At 42.6% G+C, this 18754-nt stretch overlaps 1 protein-coding gene across 7 annotated transcripts in view; it reads right to left on the bottom strand.

The window, feature by feature from the left end:
* Ezh1 (enhancer of zeste 1 polycomb repressive complex 2 subunit) overlaps positions 1–18290 on the bottom strand; it is a 34014-nt gene extending 15724 nt beyond the window's left edge. The window contains exons 1-12 of one of the 7 annotated variants that reach the window (XM_076935777.1): positions 18217–18279; positions 11758–11865; positions 10292–10367; positions 9480–9547; positions 8104–8224; positions 7857–7985; positions 6473–6592; positions 5059–5179; positions 4555–4629; positions 2306–2482; positions 1160–1262; positions 383–546 (exon numbers count right to left, since the gene is read on the bottom strand). In XM_076935777.1, coding sequence (XP_076791892.1) covers positions 383–546; positions 1160–1262; positions 2306–2482; positions 4555–4629; positions 5059–5179; positions 6473–6592; positions 7857–7985; positions 8104–8220 — 1006 coding nt within the window. In that variant the 5' untranslated portion in view covers positions 8221–8224; positions 9480–9547; positions 10292–10367; positions 11758–11865; positions 18217–18279. Of the gene's footprint in view, positions 1–382; positions 547–1159; positions 1263–2305; positions 2483–4554; positions 4630–5058; positions 5180–6472; positions 6593–7856; positions 7986–8103; positions 8230–9479; positions 9548–10291; positions 10368–11757; positions 11866–18085; positions 18101–18216 lie in introns of those variants that run through there. The other 6 variants (XM_076935776.1, XM_076935775.1, XM_076935778.1 and 3 more) reach the window with 6 other exon arrangements.
* Positions 18291–18754: the final 464 nt, after the last annotated feature.

Raw genomic sequence — 18754 nt, 5'->3', positions numbered from 1 at the left:
GGAAAACAAAAGGCTGTGGTGTTTCCAAGGCTTTATCCTCTTGACATAAGAGGGAACAGGAAAACTGAGTTAGGGAGTTATGGCAGGTGTTAAATTCTATGGAAAAGGCAACCTGCAAGGTATAGAAATTTTAGTTCTGGTATCTATACAATCCTTTCAAAGACAGGAGGCACCAAGGGACAACCACAGTGCTTAATTAGGTTGTACTTATCATGTAAAACCACATCACACTATCACTGAGCAAATAAAAAGAGAACTGGCCCTTAATAAAACCCTTGCAGGAGCAGGAACTGGGAACTCCACACAGTAAAGCAAAACCCAGGGAAGGAGTTGGGATGGGGTGTGAGGAGAAAAGCACGTCACACAGAGCAGCCCCACTCACGGTGAAGGAAGCAGTCATATTTAAAACAGCGCCTGCAGAAAAGGGTGTGGAAAGAGTGCAGAGACTGCTCCCGCTGCACTGACTTGGCATTGGGGCCATCAATGTTGGGTGTGCACTGAGGGGGAAGTGCATTGGGGTCCGACATCTCTGTCAGCTCTCGATACCTGTAAGAAAAGAGAAAATTCCTCTTTAGGAAACTCCACTGTAGCCAGAGGAACTGCCATCCAGTCATGGTGTGCCAAGAGAGGATGGGTGGTTTTCATAGGCTTGGTGGGTCAGTAGATGGTAAGCAACTAAGTAGACACGCCATCATAATTTTGCAGGGATGGCCATAAGTATCAAAGTAAGGAGAAGACGGCTTGGTAAGTTCAGTGCTGGTATAACTAACCAGAAGGGTAGAGCAAGTTTTCTGCCCAGATGTCCTCAAAGCAGTACACAGAATGAACCCTAATATGACAAGGGACATTCAGACATAACTAGGCAAGAAAGACAAAAGTGTGGGCAAATCATGGCACACAACAGGGCTTTTTATTAATCAAAAAATGGACTAGGGTAAGAATGTGTTCACAAGCTGGGTGGTGGTGTCGCATGCCTTTAATCCCAGCACTTGGGAGGCAGAGGCAGGCGGATTTCTGAGTTCAAGGCCAGGCTGGTCTACAGAGTGAGTTCCAGGACAGCCAGGACTACACAGAGAAACCCTGTCTCGAAAAACAAAACAAAACAAAAAAAATGTGTTCACAAGTCCTGGGCACAGCCTGAGTGGAGCGCTGTTCCTACCTCTCCTTCATGTCATCAGGGACACCATTCTCAGGAAACATGGAAGCAATGGCGCTGAAGATCATGTCGTTTGGAAACTGCTTCTTGGAACTCTTTTTGTTGCCTGAATGGGAAATGACAGTGAACTCCTGAGCGCTGGCTGCAACAAAGTGATTAGAGCTGCTGGGCTCGTCCAGCCTCAACTACATTGAGAACCAAGTCTAGAGGCCCTGTTAGAATCTAGAGAAGAATCCCTCGGAAGTGAAGACAGATGATCCCACCATAACACTGGTGCTGAAGAACAGGATGGACCCTGGGACGTTTTCACAGGAAGAAAGACACTGTTTCTGGACATACAATTAACATACAATTTGGAAATTCAGCAGTTCCTTCTTTTCCCATTCTTATGTGCTTCTGCATGTATGTGGATATGTTCATGTATGTGGGCACACATGTGCATTGCATGCACACATATGTGAGGTCCTGAGGTTGATGTCTAGAATCATCTTCCTCCACTCCTCTTCCACCTTATTCATTGACCGAGTGTGCCAGCATGACTAGTCTTGCCAGCCATCTTGTCTTGGGGATCCCCTTTCTGCACCTTCTAAAGCTGGAATTACAGACTGGCTACCACACCCATCCTACATCTTCATGGGTTCTGGGTACCCGGACTCTTGTCCTCATGCTTATAGAGCAAGACTTTAACCACTGAGCAAACGCCTCAGCCCAGTAATATTGAGTTAAATACTAGTGACATGGAAAATATTTATAAAATTAAATTAAGAGGATAAAAGTTTGTATTACGCACCCACAGGATCTCAATTTTGTATGAGCATGCTGATTTATATATGTACAATTTAAAAGCTACAGGAAATAATCTGATTATTCCTATGTAGCAAGACTGGAGTGTAATCTTATTTTCTCCTTTATAAATCTTCCCAGATTTTCCAAACACAGTAGAATTAGAAACTAATAGCAGTGATTTTCTAGAAGTTTCTCTACTCTCGTCTTCAGCTGGCTCAGTCAGCTGAAGCTACCAGTTAATGAGCATGCTTTTCTTTTAAGTAGACCAATGAGAAACATGTTTTTTAAAGAATAATACACTTCTCAAGTTCTCCCTTCTTCCTTGTCAATTTCAAAACAGTCTGTGGAAGCAGGGTTATGCACCTTCGATAGCATGGCGTTTCCGCTTTCTTGTTACCGGCAAGTCCTCTTTGCTGTCATCCTGTTTTCCATCAGAGGTGTCGTTGTGCCCTTCCTCCTCCTCATCTGAGTACTGATTGAGGGCATCGACCAACTCCAGAAACACAGCATCACTGATCAGCACAGATCCAGGGATCATCTCTAAACACAAGGAGTAGAAAAGTGAGCAGTGGTGGTCTCACACTCTATTCATCTTTGTAGGTAGGGTCCCCCACCCTCTGAAGACAAAGTTTTGAAACTGGAGAGATAGCCCAGTGGTTAAGAGCACTGAGTGCTCTTCCAGAGGACCTATGTTCAATTCCCAGCACCCACATAACAGCTCACAACCATCTGTAACTCCAGTTCCAGGGGATTCAATACCCTTACCCAGACATACATATAGGCAAAACACTAATAGACATTTTTTGAAAAAAACAGTGTCTTACCCAGTGTGCCAGTGTGGTGGTGCACATCTTTAATCCCAGCACTTGGGAGGCAGTGGCAGGTGGATCTCTGAGTTTGAGGCTAGTCTACATAGTGAGTTCTAGGACAGTCAAAGCTATATAGTGAAACCAGTCTCAAAAAAAAAAAAAAAAAAAGACAAGGCAGGCTTTTTTACACTCACCCCTGAGGTCTAGGAGTGTAAGGAGTATAACACATCATTTGATTAATTCTAACAACTGTTAACAGTTAATAGTTAACAAGCTATAGACTTTATCCTTATTAGAATATTTCATTTCTGTGGTCACTCTTAACACTGGATTTGCTGTTCAAAAATCTCAACAGCAAGCCAAGCATGGTAGAACAAACCTTTAATCCCAAGATTTGAAAGACAGGGGAGGTGGGCAGTGGTGGTACATGCCTTTAATCCCATCACTTGGGAGCTAGAGGCAGGTAGATTTTTGAATTCAAGGCCAGCCTGGTCTACAGAGTACAGAGTGAGTTCCAGGACAGCCAGGACTACACAGAGAAACTCTGTCTCAAAAAACAAACAAACAAACAAACAAACAAGAAAGAAAGAAAGAAAGAAAGAAAGAAAGAAAGAAAGAAAGATAGATAGATAGATAGATAGATCAGGGAACCTGGTCTACAAAGTGAGTTCTAAGACAGCCAGGGCTCACGCAAACTCGCTCTCCAACATCAAACAGCAACAACAAAGGTATGCCAACAACCACAAGCAAGGAAGAAAAATAACAAGTGAAAAACCACTTGGCTTTGTGCTAATGTCTCAATGGTGACTTCTCTTAACACTAAAATCATAGTTCATTTGGTTATACTGCAACTTGAAATAATGCCTTTGAACACTAGAGGGTGCTGTAGATATATTTCTGAATCTTAGCAAGTGTGAGGGGTGGGCAGGGCTACTGGCGGGCATATGCAAGGGGAGTCCCTCTTCTGCCCACTGAGCTCAGGACTATGGGCAGGCTAGGCACACACTCTCTCACTGAGCTATATCCCTAGTCCTTTTTCTGATTTGAGACAAGGTCTCACTAGATTGCCTAGTCTGGCACTGAACTTCCTGTGGCCTAGAGCAAGCTCTGAATTTGTAATCCCCCTGCCCTGGCCTCCAGAGTTCCTGGGACTACAAGGGTGCACCACCATGCCCAGGTCCCCTTCTTACTTTTTTTTTTTTTTTTTTTAATTATTCAGGATAGGACTGGAAATGGCTCAGGGGCTAAGAATAGGTCCTGAGTTTAATTCCCAGCAACCACATGGTAGCTCATAACCATCTGAAATGGGATCAAGTACACACTCTTCTGGTGTGTCTGAAGACAGTGACAGCATACTCACATACATGCGATAAATCAATCTTTAAAAAAAAAATCCTTCAAGATAAGGTTTCTCTGTGTAACCCTGGCTGTCATGAACTCAGAAATCCTCTTGCCTCTGCCTAAAAGTGTGCGCCACCACACCTAACACCTCTTCCTACGTTTTATTCATTGATAACCTTTTCTAGAATTAAAACTAAGACCTGGCAACATGGCTCACTGGGTAAAGGCATTTGCTGCCAAACCTGGTGACCTGAGTTCAATTCTTTGTACCCTCATGGTGACAGAAGAGAATTAACTCTCTGACTTCCATCCCCACACTGTGGCATGTGAGGACCTGCATCCTCCAAATAAATGCTTTTTGTTTTTGTTTTAAATTACAATAGGGGGCTGAAGAAATTATTCAGAGGTTAAGAGAACCAACCCATCCGACCCAGTCCCAGCACCCACAGGGCTGCTCACAACCTTCTGGAACTTGAGATCCATTGCCCTCCTTTGGCCTCCTTAGGCACTGCAGACACATACATGGTACACAGACATCTGTGCAGGCAAAACAATCATACACATAGAATAAAGGAACAAAAACTCAAAAGAATTAAAAACAAATTTAACTCAGTTCAAATGCTTTGCTCTTATCCAATATGAATATTTAAGCCAATTTCTGAGAAGTCCAGAAGAAACCTGGATCAAAGTACTATGTTCTCTGAGAAGGAGAAATGAAAATCAAAATGGCCTCTGATGTATTTACAGAAAATGTCAAAGATTAATTCACCTGTTCAATAAACACTTTCCTAGCCACTGATTACTAGGCAATTCTTTTTGTGACCCAGCTTCTTTTATAATATAAAATCCTAATCCTAAATCACATCATCACACGAAATATTCTTTAGCATGCATCACAGGGATGGCACAGAACAAAAGCTGCAGGATGCTAACAAAGTCTTCTGGCAGTGAGCCCAGGATCACTACCTTCTTCACCATGGACTTTGCCATCATAGTTATTGATCAGCTCCTCGATGAAAGTTTCATCTTCTTCCTTCACTTCGTCACCCATGTAGGGAATATTGCACAAAACCGTCTCATCCTCCACCTGCAAAAACCAGATAGATTTACCCCACGAGCCACCCTGTCTTTCCTCTTTCCTATCCAGTGGAACATTTGCTAGGCTGGTCTTTCATTTGGCCTCTGAGTCTACTGAAAAAAATCTCTATGGACACAGACTTTCCTACACACCTTTTTAAGGACTATCCATTTTGTTTTGCCAACAAAATCTTAAATAAAAAGGGTTAATACTACTCTTAGGTTGAAAAAACAAGTTTAGACAATATTAACCACTAAATGTTTACCTTGACATTAGCAATGGTATGTCCAAGCCTAAAATGTGACTAAAGTCTCCATACAATTTTAAGTATTCTAGAAACATCCTCTTCCCCATAATGAAGAAGCAAAGCGTCGTTATAGCTCATATTAACATGGGTTATTTTGGGCAATAATAATACTAAAGGAGAAGGGTGTTCAGCAGAGAACACAGACACATACCAAGGCTAAGCACATACTCTATCACTAAGCTACACTCCAGTGCCAACCTAGTCATTCTTCAATCCCCAAGGATCAAGTAAAACCAGCTTTACTCTGAGAGATGGCTCCCTCCTGTAGGCCCGTGTCTTATCCAATAGGAGCACTGCTCTCAGTGGGCAGACGATGAGCAACAGCATTAGAGAGGAGAGAGGACCAGAGCAATGACCTTAGCAGGCCTCAGGATAAGGGAGCAGATGAAGGCACTGCTACCCACAAGCACCTCTATTCTCTCGGCTACCTTCAGAGCACCTTGCCATTAGAGGATTCCAAAAGACTTGCTCCATCAGCAGAGACAGCAACCTGCTTAAGCCTAAAGGGTCTGGTTTAGCCATATTTAACTGTGACTAATATTATAAAGTTGGGTCAAAGTAATAAGAAAATTGGGAGTCTTGTCCTGACTCAAAAAAAAAAAAAAAAAAAAAAAAAAGCACCAGCAATATTTTAGAGAGCACCAAAATCTAACAGGATAGAGCAACCTGTAGTGTGAATGAGAGCGTGTGTGTGAGTATGTGTATGTGTGGCACATATGTGAAGCCTAAAAAGCAACTTGCAAGAGTCAGTTCTTTACTCCTACCACACAGGTCCTGGAGACAGAACTCAGGTTGTCGGGCAGATTGGTGGCAGATGCCTGTATCTGCTGAGCTTCTCGGAAGTCTGTAATGCACATCATTTCAGAGGGAGGGATTAACAAGAACCTTGCACTCTCTAGGTCCAAGTTTGTGGCATGCCTGGACAGTCTTTACTCACACAGATGGCATAAAATGACAACACAGTTTAAACAATTGCGTTAGTGTTTAACACATACCATGAAGTTCTGCTGGAGAGGGGACCAGGAATACATGATGGGAACCAATGCAACAGTGTTCAGAGACCTCATCAGCATGTCCTGGCTGTCAAACCCTGGGAAAATGCTCTCTATGGTACACTGAAGAGAAAGCAGTGAGACACAGCAGAGTGTGAGCACATGATTCAGGAGAGGGTCAGCTACAGGTCAGCTACCACAGCATCATCCCTACAACACCAACACTCAGGGGCTGAGGCAGGCTACACTACACAGTGAATCTCAGGCCAGGCTAGGCTACAGAGCAAAATAAATAAAAACAAAACTATAAGAAACACTCTATAGTCACCAAAGTGGGTTCTGGGAACTGAACTCAGGTCCTCTGTACAAACAACCTTCTCCAAATTCTTCTAAACTATTGAGTTGGGCTAGTGTTAACAGCAGCTCCTAAAGGGAACCTCTAACCTGACAAGCTGTGGAAAGCAAGGACTGTCTCTAACTCACGTCTGTGTCTCCTCAGAGTTTGGTGCAATGCTTGCCATATGCAACTAGATGTTCGCTTCTGCCAGACTGTGGGTTTCCTAGAGGATCTCAGAATCCTGGGACTTGAGATCAGGAATGTTTTCTAAAAGACTTAAACTTTGGATATAGCTATAGAAGTAATGGGGACTGCACATGGGGAAGGAAAGTGGTGTACAAATCAATTATATCCTGCTTTAGGAATGATCATTGGTCTTAATACACTATCAGCTTTTTGTATTTAAAAAATATTACCAGGCTGTTAAAATGGCTTGTTAGGTAAAAATGCTGGCTACCAAATGTATGGCCTGAGCTCAGCTGCTGGGACCCACATGTGGAAGGAGCATAAACACACACACAAACACACACACACACACATGCAATTTGAGCAAAATAAAGACATGCAATAAAAAATTAAACATATTACCTCTTTAAAGCTAGAATGCTTTTTTTCCTTTTAAACACAGGCTCTAAAGTAGCTAGGATAACCTGATTTATTATGTAGCTGAGGCCAACCTCAAACTCCTTATTCTTCTTGCCTCTACCTCTAGAATTGGGTTTTAAAGGCATGTGCCACTGTACCCAGCAAGAATGTGCTTTTTAAACTTATAATTCAACTTAACAGTAAACAAACATATTTATTTATACTAAGGCAGTCCCTCTGCTTAGCACAACTAATTAATGTCCTAGTATCTAAGTCTATCCAGCACAAAACAGGACACCTTAGACATAAGACCCAGAAAAACAGTTAAATGTTTTGTTTTTCTATTAAAAGTCACAATTACACTTATTAACCAAGGAGGACAATAGAAAAACAGTCAATTTTCAAGCTAGATTTATAACTTCATGTCCAAGGAGAAAGGAATGCCGGCTCAACACCCCAAAGTACCTTTTTCAGAAAAGGGTGCCCACTCACAGGCTTCATCGGCTGAACAGGCTGGACACGAAGTCTCTTCCATTCTTCATTGAGGATTTGGGTTTTTTCTTGAACCTTTGCAAAATTTGCCACATACAGAGCCTAGGAAAGTCAAGGCAAAGACTGTCAAGAGTCAATGCAGGTCGCAAAGGGAAACCCCAGAACTGTACACTGGAGACACGCACACATACACAACCTTGTTCGTGGGAACCATCTTTACCTTTGCTCCCATATTTGCCTGGAGCCGTTTGAGCTGCCGAAGCCGCATGTACTCAGATTTCACTTTTCTTTTCCAGTATGTGATGCATTTGGAAGTTGGGGGACTTGCTATATCCATTTTCCTGGACTCAGAAAGACAGATATGACAAACAATACTTGATTACTTGGAAAGGAAGACTTCCTCAAATTCAAATGCATATATAGTACATCAGAAAGCCCAAATAACAAGTTTAAAGTCTCCACTGGGAACAGGTTTGCGGGTAATTTCTGGGTTTGGTGTGAAAATGTTGGTGCTTATCATCCTTTAGTGCCTTGTATACACTTAGAACGGGAGCAGCATGATGTGGCTCAGTGTACACAGATCACGTTTGACATGTGTGGCCCCAACACTGTAACAGACGCAAACAAAAAAGTTGTAGGGCTTCATAGAGAATGCCTATAACCTAATCTCATCACTTGGGAGTCAGAGGCAGGAAGATCAGGAGTTCAAGGCCAGCCTTGTCCATATAACAAGTTCCAGGCAGCCCTGAGCTACATAGTAAAACTGTCTCAAAAAACAAAACAGGATGAACCTCAGTGGCAGAGTACTTGCCTGGCACAAGCCAGGACCCTGAGTTCAATCCCCAGGCAATCCCTGTCCTCAATTACGGATGGTTATCAGAGGCTGAATTTTATTTATTTATTTATTTTTTGGATCCAGTGTGTGACTATTCACTAGACTATTCACAATTTTGTTTTTATTATTTTAAATTCCAAGTACATGTGTATCTGTTTGAGTGTGTGCATGTGCTAGAGCTGAGTTTTTTAGAGTATTCAAACCTCGCTGAAGTCACAAGCCCATCATGAATGCTGCAGCTAAACCTAGTTCCTCCAGAAGAGCTGCAAGCACAACTCACTACCTCTAACGCCAGTTTCGGAGGATCCAACACCCTCCTCCTGCCTCCTTGGGTACTGCATGCACATGAGGCACAGACATTTATGCAGGCAAAACACCCATATTCATAAACAAAAATATACATCTTTTAAAAAGGAGAAAGAGTTTTTTTAATGATCCATCCATCCATCCATGCCATCCATGCATGCATGCATGTCTTCTGTGCACTGTTGTTGGGTCTGTGTAAGGATGCAGATACCCTGGAACTGGAGTTACAGACAGTTGAAAGCAGCCATGTAGGTGCTAGGAATTGAAACCGGGTCCTCTGGAAGAGCAGCCAGTGCTCTTTCCTGAGTCATCCCTTCAGCCCCAAGAGGTTTAAACTTACAATCTCCCCTCTGTCAGCAGCAGATCTATGGACACTGACCACACTGTGAATTTCTTTTGGAGGTTGAATTACATTTGGAACATTTAGAGAATTTAGTGTGATATGCTCTACTTACCTCACGGAGTGCAGCAGGAAATGCTGCACTTTATAATGCACCTCTGTTCTTCAGATGAATGGCAAGACCTAAGGGGTAAAAAGAAGTGTCCAGCTTTTCATGAGAATAAAAAACTGGGTTTATTGAATCAGTCAGCATGCTCAAATATCAAGCCTCTGAGCAGGATGCTTCCCCAGAACCAGAAAACTTCAGGGTCTGTTACCATTTTGCATATTAAGTCAAGCCTCAAAGATGCTTAACACTATTTAGAAAGTTGCTTTCGCTGGGCAGTGGTGGCGCACCCCTTTGAATCCCAGTACTTGGGAGGCAGAAGGCAGGCGGATTTCTGAGTTCGAGACCAGCCTGGTCTGCAGAGTGAGTTCCAGGACAGCCAGGGCTACACAGAGAAACACTGTCTGGAAAAAAAAAAAAAAAAAAGAAAGAAAAGAAAAGAAATAGAAAGTTGCTTTCAGGACTGGAGCGATGACTCAGTGGTTAAGAGCACTGGCTGCTCTTCCAAACATCCTGAGTTCAATTCCCAGCAACCACATGGTGGCTCACAACCATCTGCAATGGGATCTGATGACCTCTTCTGGTGTGTCCCAGGACAGAAACAGTATACTCATATACATAATAAATAAATATATCTTTTTAAAAAAAAAGAAAAGAAAGTTACTTTAAAAATTCTGTTTCTAGGGCTAGAGAGGTATCCCAGAAGTAAAGAGTAAAGTGGACCTCTACAGGCACCACATACACACTAGCACACATGCAGTCAGGCAAAACCACCACACCCATAAAATACAATATTTTCTTAATTAAGAAAAAATGCAAACCTTCCAATCATGTAGATTCCCACAATCACCAAGCTTCTTTCCTTACCCAATTTCTAAGCTTAGCCAGCAGGTAGGCCTAAAACATTAAATATATGTACAAGTCAACAAAATCTAATTTTATACTATACTAACTAGCTTGCTAGAGATCTATTTTTTTAATTATATTTTCATTTTATGTGCATGAGTGTTTTGCCTACAAATATGTATATGCATCATGTGTATGTAGTGCCCACAGAAACTAGAAGAGGGTATATCAGATCCCTTGTGACTGCAGTTTCAAATAATTGTGAGCCACTGTGTAGGTGCTGGGAATCCAAACTAGGTCATCTGGAAGAGCAGCCAGTGCCCTGAACTTCTATGCCATCTCTCCAGCCCTGAGAACTACTTCTATTCACTTAGTCAAACATTTTAAGTTTTAAAAATCATTTCAAGGAGCCATAAAAAGCTAAAATTCAAAACAGAAACAAGAAGCTTCCAACTGTGTGTGTATGTGTGCCTTTCTCATACAGATTCTTATATCATCTACACTGGCCTCGAACTCTTGATTCTCCTTAGTTTCAAAAGTGCTAAGATTTTAGGTGTCCACTCACCGCACACATCCAGCTTTATGAAGCGAGGAAGCCTAAGGTGAAAGGTCAACCTTGCTACCTGGAGCTCACCCTGGACATGGTCTCAAACAATACATTTTAAAAAAAGAGTGCTATGATTAAAGGTGTGTACCAAAATATGTACTTATTAACAATTATTCTAACATCTTATGTACATAGGAAATTTTAACTTTAAAATACTTATTTATTTTTAAACGGGGAGGCACTGTGCATGTGGGGTCCACAGAGACTGGAAAGAAGCACACAGATCCCCTGGAACTGGAGTTATAGGTGTTTGTGAGCCTGGCTTGGGTACAGGTGACTGAATTCAGGTCCTCCAAAAGGACTGCTACAGTTCTAAATTACTAAGCCTCTTAAAATTATTATTATTATTATTATTATTATTATTATTATTATTATTATTATTATTATTATTATTTTGGTTTTTCAAGACAGGGTTTCTCTGTGTAGCCCTGGCTGTCCTGGAATTCACTCTGTAGACCAGGCTGGCCTCAAACTCAGAAATCCACCTGCCTCTGCCTCCCAAGTGCTGGGATTAAAGGCGTGTGCCACCATCGCCTGGCTAAAAATTATTTTTATGTGTCTATGTGCATATATTTCACAGGTGTAAGGGTCCCTGTATAAATAAGTGTTGGATTCCCTGTGCTGGAGTCACAGGTGACTGTAAGCTATCCAATAGGAGTGCTGGGAACCAAACTCATATCCTCTGGAAGAGCCACAAGCATCTCTCTAACCACAGGCAAAATTTAAAGTCAATAAATTTTTGTTTATGGATTTTACATGTTGTAGGTTTTTTCACTGCCCATAAAGTCCACTATAAGTCCCCTAAAGCTAAAGTTTAAGATTTTTCAAAATCACCTTTTTTGTTGTTTTGTTGCTTGAGAGAGGGTCTTTCTTATAGCTCTGACTGGCCTGCAATACACTATGTAGACCAGGCTGGCCTTGAAGTCAGGTCTAATCTACCTCCTGAGGACAGAGATTAAAGAGGCATGTGTCAATGAACCAAACAGCCCACAATTTTCAAATCTCAGCTTCTTTTATATCCATTTGAATCAAGGATTGATAACTTCAGAGTTTCCCATCTGAAATCTACAGCATTTAATTTCTTAAAATCATTTACTTCAGGACAGGTTGACTGCCTGGCTCTCAACTGTTAGAATCCTAAGCTGGTGGTTTTGTTTTTGAGAAAGACTCGTGCACCGCAGCATGGGTTGTCCTTAAACCCCCTATGTAGTAAAGGGTGACTTTGAATTCCTGACCCCCCTGCCTTCACCTCCCAAGTACAGTGATCATACATTACACATGGCTTCTGCTCTTATCACTTCTGCCCTGAACAAACTGAGTAACAAGCCTACTCCAGGAAATGAAGAAGTACTTCCAACCACAAACAGGACTGGCTACCTCAGAAACCTTAGGCTATGTTTACTGAGACCCACATGACCTGAATGCAAGCTCCAGTTTAAGGAGGCACAGCAGCCTTCTTTAACAAAAGTTTTCTCTGTGCTTACTCCTCACCCACCTCTCCTCCCTTCCCAAACACACACCTTAACTTTTTCTTTGTTGTTTTTTAAATTTTTTAAACAGGTCATGCTGTGTAGCCCAGGCTGGTTTTGAACTCAAGATCATTCTGAAGTAGCCTCACAAGTGCAAGAATTACAGAAATGTTCCATGTTTTGAAACAGTAAGCTCAGAACAGATTGCTCTATTCAACTGAAACTGGAGATTAGTACAGGGGAAAACTTACTCAACTGATGGCTGTTCCCAGTACTTAAGAGTGGGAGTGCTGTCTGTGGTGATGGGAGAGGATGGAGTGCTGGCTGTGGTGAGGAGAGGATGGAGTGCTGGCTGTGGTGAGGAGAGGATGGAGTGCTGGCTGTGGTGAGGAGAGGATGGAGTGCTGGCTGTGGTGAGGAGAGGATGGAGTGTTGGCAGTGGTGGTGAGGGGATGAAGGGTAAGAGAGAGTAATGGCTGTAGTAGTGGTGGTGTGTGTCTGGAGTTCTTAGAGGAAAGGGTAGCAGAAAAATGCCAGAATTTTCATTAGAGTCATAACTGAACTGTTATCTCCTACAAAGACTCTGTTGGGAGATGACAGTAAGAAAACAATCCAACAATTAATGGTACCATTTTGAATTTTTTTCAAGTGTTTTATCTGGCAAGGAGTATACACATGCACATAAAAAATACCCTAAAGTTTCAACTAGTCACAAGGCAAAATTACAATTTAAGTGGTATGTGAATCTTGTGTATCCACAAGACATATTATTTATCACACTTGGCTTTTTGATTCGCCTTCTATGTCTTTAAAAGTTTATTTAGCAGATGATTTCTCAAAGAATGTAGAAAGAAATGAATGAAAAGACTGTAGAAACAGGAAGACATGATCAAAAAACACTTGAAGGGCTGGAGAGATGATTCATCAGTTAGAAGCATTCTATGCTGTTTAAGAGGACCTGAGTTCTATTCCCAGAACCCACATGGCAACTCACAACCATATATAGGTCCAATCCAAGAAGATCTGATGCCCTTTTGGGACCACCCCTACTACCAGGCAAAGCACTCATATACACTAAATAAAAATAAAATTTAAAAAACAAAACACTTAAGTACAGATACATAATTGCATAGCAGCACCTGGATCCTACTAAGTGGTTATCACAACAAAGTCTAGAAAAAAAGCAAACAATCAATTGAGCATCTGGAGCAGCCTCAGAGAAAAATGGGGTCATCTGACTCAGGCATAGGAGGTGGGACATAAAAAAAACACTGCTTCTATAACCATTTTTTTTTTTTAATCAGCACTTACATTTCAGTTAAGTATTAGAAGCCTTCCATCATGGTCATTGTACATTGAAGACACCCCAAAACATACAGTTTGGGGCTTAAGTCTTCATATAATTAACTTCGGCACCACAAAAACAGCTCAATAAAGAACAGCATGTCAAAGAGATCATAAAGGACTCACTGAAAAAATGCAAATTAAACACCATAAGGGGCTAAAGAGATGGCTCAGTGACTAAGACCGCTTGCTGTTCTTCCAGAAGACCTGAGTTCAGTTCCCAGCACCCACATACAATCACCTCTAACTCCAGATCTGATACCCTCTTCTGACCTCTAGGGATACTGCACTCACATGTGTGTTTAAGCAATTAAAAATAAAATTCAAGGGCTGGAGAGATGGCTCAGTGGTTGAGAGCACTGACTGCTCTTCCAAAGGTCCTGAGTTCAATTCCCAGCAACCACATGGAGGCTCACAACCATCTGCAATGTGATCCGATGCCCTCTTCTGGTGTGTCTAAGGAAAGGTATGCTACAGTATGCTCATATACATAAAATAAATAAATAAATCTTTAAAAAAATAATAAAATAAAATTCAAAAAATAATGGGATTGTAAGTATACTCACTAGTATGGCTAACTTAGAAAAGGCTTAGAAAATTAATTCTAAATGGGTATGTGAAGCCAATAGAACCCCCACAGGCAGATAAGAATGTGAAATTTGAGTAAAAGTTCTTGCTGCCAAGCCTGACAACCTGAGTTCCAGCCCTGAAACCCACATGGAGAGAAACTACTCCTGAAAGTTAATTCTCTGACCTCATGTGTGCACACAAAGAAAAACAAGAAGCAAATCGCAACATATGCTTACCACAAAACCTGCCACAGAAAAATGAAAACACCACACACACACACACACACACACACACACACACAGGCATACAAAGACCACACTGAGTTTTCCACTACTTAATAATCTAGTTAGTAAGCAAAGTAAGAAAGGCTTTAGAGCCATGTGGCACCTTAGTTCCTTAATTTTCCCATCTTGTTTTATTATTTCAATTAAAATTTATTTTCAAATTTATTTTATGTTGCCGGGCGGTGGTGGCGCACGCCTTTGATCCCAGCACTTGGGAGGCAGAGGCAGGCGGATTTCTGAGTTCGAGGCCAGCCTGGTCTACCGAGTGAGTTCCAGGACAGCCAAGGCTACACAGAGAAACCCTGTCTCGAAAAACCAAAAAAAAAAAAAAAAAAAAAAAAAAAAAATTTATTTTATGTCAGTGTTTGGTCTACATGTATGTATGCATGCCGTGGAAAGGGCAGTGCCCTCAGAGTTGAGAGGCTGGTGTCAGTCAGATTCCCTAGAACCAGGGTTATGGGCCATGTGGGTACTGGGAGCCAAATCAGCATCGCTGACAAAAGTAAAACAGACACTCTAACAGCTGAGCCACCTCCCCAGCCCATTGTTGTTTCACCCTTAATTCATAACAGAAGTGGGAAGTAGGGCTAAACTATAAACATATATATAAGATATATAAGATGGGGGCTGGAGAGATGGCTCAGTGGTTAAGAGCACTAAATACTCTTCCAGAGGTCCTGAGTTCAATTCTCAGAAACAACATGGTGGCTCATGACCATCTGTTATAGGATCTGATGCCCTCTTCTGATGTGTCTGAAGACTGCTACAGTGTATTCACATACAGAAAATAAATAAATCTTAAAAAAAATTATAAAATGGAGTCACTATTCTCATTTTATCAACTTTGTATTAAAGTCAACCATGAGACAAGGAACACAATTAAGAGAGTAGACACATTTTGTATTCATCCAGGTATGTCCAATCTGTGGCCCACAAGTCATTTTCAAGACAGTAAGAATACAACCCAACAAACACAATGTAGATGATAATGTCAGGTAGTAAGGTCAAAAGACTGGACAACAATACTTCCTTCTACTTCTCCAAAGTATTTACATATCAAAGGTTTAGTTTCTGAGCACAACAGGCCTCTATTGTGACTTTAAAAAAAAACAGGATCTCTGGGTGTAGGCCAGTACACACCTTTAATCCCAGCATGGCAGAGGCAGGCAGATCTCTTGAGTTTGCAGCCAACCTGGTCTACAGAGTAAGTTCTAGGACAGCCAGGGCTATACAGAGAAACCCTGTCTCAAACAACAAAATGCCAGGATCTCAAGCATTCTATCAACCCTGCCTCAAGTTTGCTAGGGCATCAAGGATGACCTTGAACTACTGAACCTCCTACCTCTACCTCCTTAGTACCAGAATTACAAACATGTACCACCACACCTGGGTTGCTGGGAACCGGAATCTTAACTAAAGAACTCTAACATTGCCGGGCAGTGGTGGTGCACGCCTTTGATCCCAGCACTTGGGAGGCAGAGGCAGGTGCAGATTTCTGAGTTCGAGGCCAGCCTGGTCTACAGAGTGAGTTCCAGGACAGCCAGGGCTTACACAGAGAAACCCTGTCTCGAAAAACCAAAAAAAAAAACAAAACCTCTAACATTAATATTTCCTAGTGTGCAGTAGAACCAGGTCATTTCCACTGCAGACAAGAGTCACAAAAAGCAAAGATTTGGCTTTCTGGGGGAAAGGGGAGTAGATTTTTAATTTATTTATTTTATTTTTTTATTTTATTTTTATTTTAGGAATAGTGCTACCTTGGAGATGTGCAATGTTGATGGAGGAGAGCTACCACAGCCACAGGCAGGGCCCTGCCTCAGCTGGCACGAACTACATCAGCATCAAGTTTTGTTAGGGACTATCCATTATCATTTAATAAAAACAAGATTTTTCAGTTAGACATACAAGTATTAGAATAGATGAGTCAGAACATAACATATAAAGCTCTGGGAGGGTGTGTGCACCATATCCCATTACATGTTGCATTTTTAGAGATGGTTCTTTCTTCCATGTTTACATACTTTTGTGGTTGTTTTGACACAAGGTTTCATTTAGGCCAGGCTGACTTCGACAAGGCTGGCCTTGAACTCTTAAACCTCCGTATTCTATTAACCAAGTTCTGGGACTGGAAGCCTGCAGCATCACAACCTGATTTCATGGTTATGTGATTAAGTTCTTCTCTCCTGACTGACATTCACTCCTACATCAGCTGGTCATCTCCCTTTCGGTGCCACAACTGGGTCTCCAAGGCTGAAAACATGTTTCTCAAAAATCAAAAGACTGGGTAATACCTTCGAAGGCTGGAAAAGCATTCAAAGGCTTTCCTATCTTAAAATCTTTGGGTGGAGGGTGGGTCGCACCTTTCAATTCTAACACTCCTGAGGCAGAGGCCTGAGGATCATGTGAGCTCAAGGTCTACCTGGCCTATGTGGAGAGTTGAAAGACAGTCAGGGACTATGTAGAAACCAAAAACAACAACAACAAAAAAATCCATTGGGTTGGAGATGTCTTAATCTGATATATCATGTAGCAAAAGTACCCCCAACAAACTCTACATTTTCAGTGTCGCCCCTGTACATTTGTGATCCTTGGCTCTTTTTCCCAAGGCATAGGTTCCACACTTTGGCTACTCAGTTCACCCATCCCCCAACACTAACCTCCATCTATATCCGTTCTCTTCCTTGTGCCCCACCATCACTTTGGCCAAAATAAGCTCATGACCAAGGGCTGGGAAGCCTGCTCTACGGCTAAGAACACTTGTTGCTCTTGCAAAGAACAAGGACTGGTTTAGTTCCCTGCACTAACATGGTGGTACATAACCATCCTTAACTCTAGTAACAGGGGATTCGGCGACCCTGGTACCAGCCACACATAGAGTGCACTCACGTTAAAAAAAAAAAAAAAAAAAAAAAAAAAAAAAAAAAAAAAACACCTAAATCTTAAAAATTCTTTTAAAGTTTTTGTCTTACATTTGCTTCCTGACAAGTTATGTCCCAAATACAGCACCTTCCCTTTTACTTCAGGACGCGTTCATTTATATATCGTTTTTTTTTTTTTTTTTTTTTTTTTTTCTCCAGAGAATTCTGGGGACAGGAGAGACAGTCACAGTTGGAAGATGAATCCTCACTCAAACCCGGAACTAAAGTGAGGCAAGTTAGAAAAGCGACAAGCTCCGGGAACAAAATGTTGGGGAGGTGCCGCGCGACCCTGGGAGCCTGACCCTTATACTTGAGAACCTCGCTCACTTCGCTGTCATCTCGGCCTGACCACCGCTTCCTCAACACCACCCAAAGGCTCCGCAGGCTCGACCCGGGCCTCTGGCCCCGCTGCTTACAAGAGCCAGGGTCCCCTGCAGACGCCAAGGCCCACCCACGCTTGTACTGGACAGGAGCCGGGCCCGCCCCCGCCGCGCCCCCTCTCCACGCGGCCCCCCGCAGCTCGCACGCGCTCTCGCCCCGGGTCCCAGAACACTCGGGGCGGCACCCTTCGCGCTACCCCGGGTCAGGCAATGGTGTGGCCATCAGCTTCTTTCCTCATCTCTTCGCCTCCCCGGCCCTGAGGTTCCAGCGCCATGCCATGCGGAGGCCCGGCCCCACCGCCCAGCCCCGGCTTGTTTACTCACTCACCCTCCATCCTGAGACGCAGACACCCGCCACTAGGACGCCTGCGCGCTACGGCCACGCCCCTGCGCCGCGGCCACGCCCCGCGCCACCCCTCCGTGCGCGTGCGCACTCTGAGGGTGGATCACCTGGGCCGCCTTCTTCGCAGGTGTGTTTTCGCTAAGGTGATGCAGCCTTAGTCCGACACTTTCCTAGGTGGCGTTGTCAGAGAAAAAAAAAAAATCACCCTGGAGCCACAGATCTCTTCTTGAAGACTTTATTCAGCAGCAGCGCACCATCACCAACCGTGTTCACACAACTTACATGTCAAGTTTTGGAAGACAGCCTAGAATTTCTTCACTCTGATACCTCACATTTACTAACATCTCAAATACCTCTGGGCTCTTAAGTTACTGTTTTATTTATATTTGATTATCCTATTTCTGCCCATCCACCCTTCACCTAAAAATATATAACCTTGTATTAAAATATCTCCCCACAACGCTGGAAGAATTGGATTAGGGGTTAAGAGCATAGCTTTTCTAGATGATTCAGGTTCAATTCC

The sequence above is a fragment of the Arvicanthis niloticus genome, chromosome 6 (genome assembly GCF_011762505.2).
Source record: "Arvicanthis niloticus isolate mArvNil1 chromosome 6, mArvNil1.pat.X, whole genome shotgun sequence".
Taxonomy (NCBI): Eukaryota; Metazoa; Chordata; class Mammalia; order Rodentia; family Muridae; genus Arvicanthis; species Arvicanthis niloticus.
The sequence above is the reverse complement of the archived record's forward strand: the minus strand, read 5'-3'. Positions and strand labels throughout refer to the sequence as shown.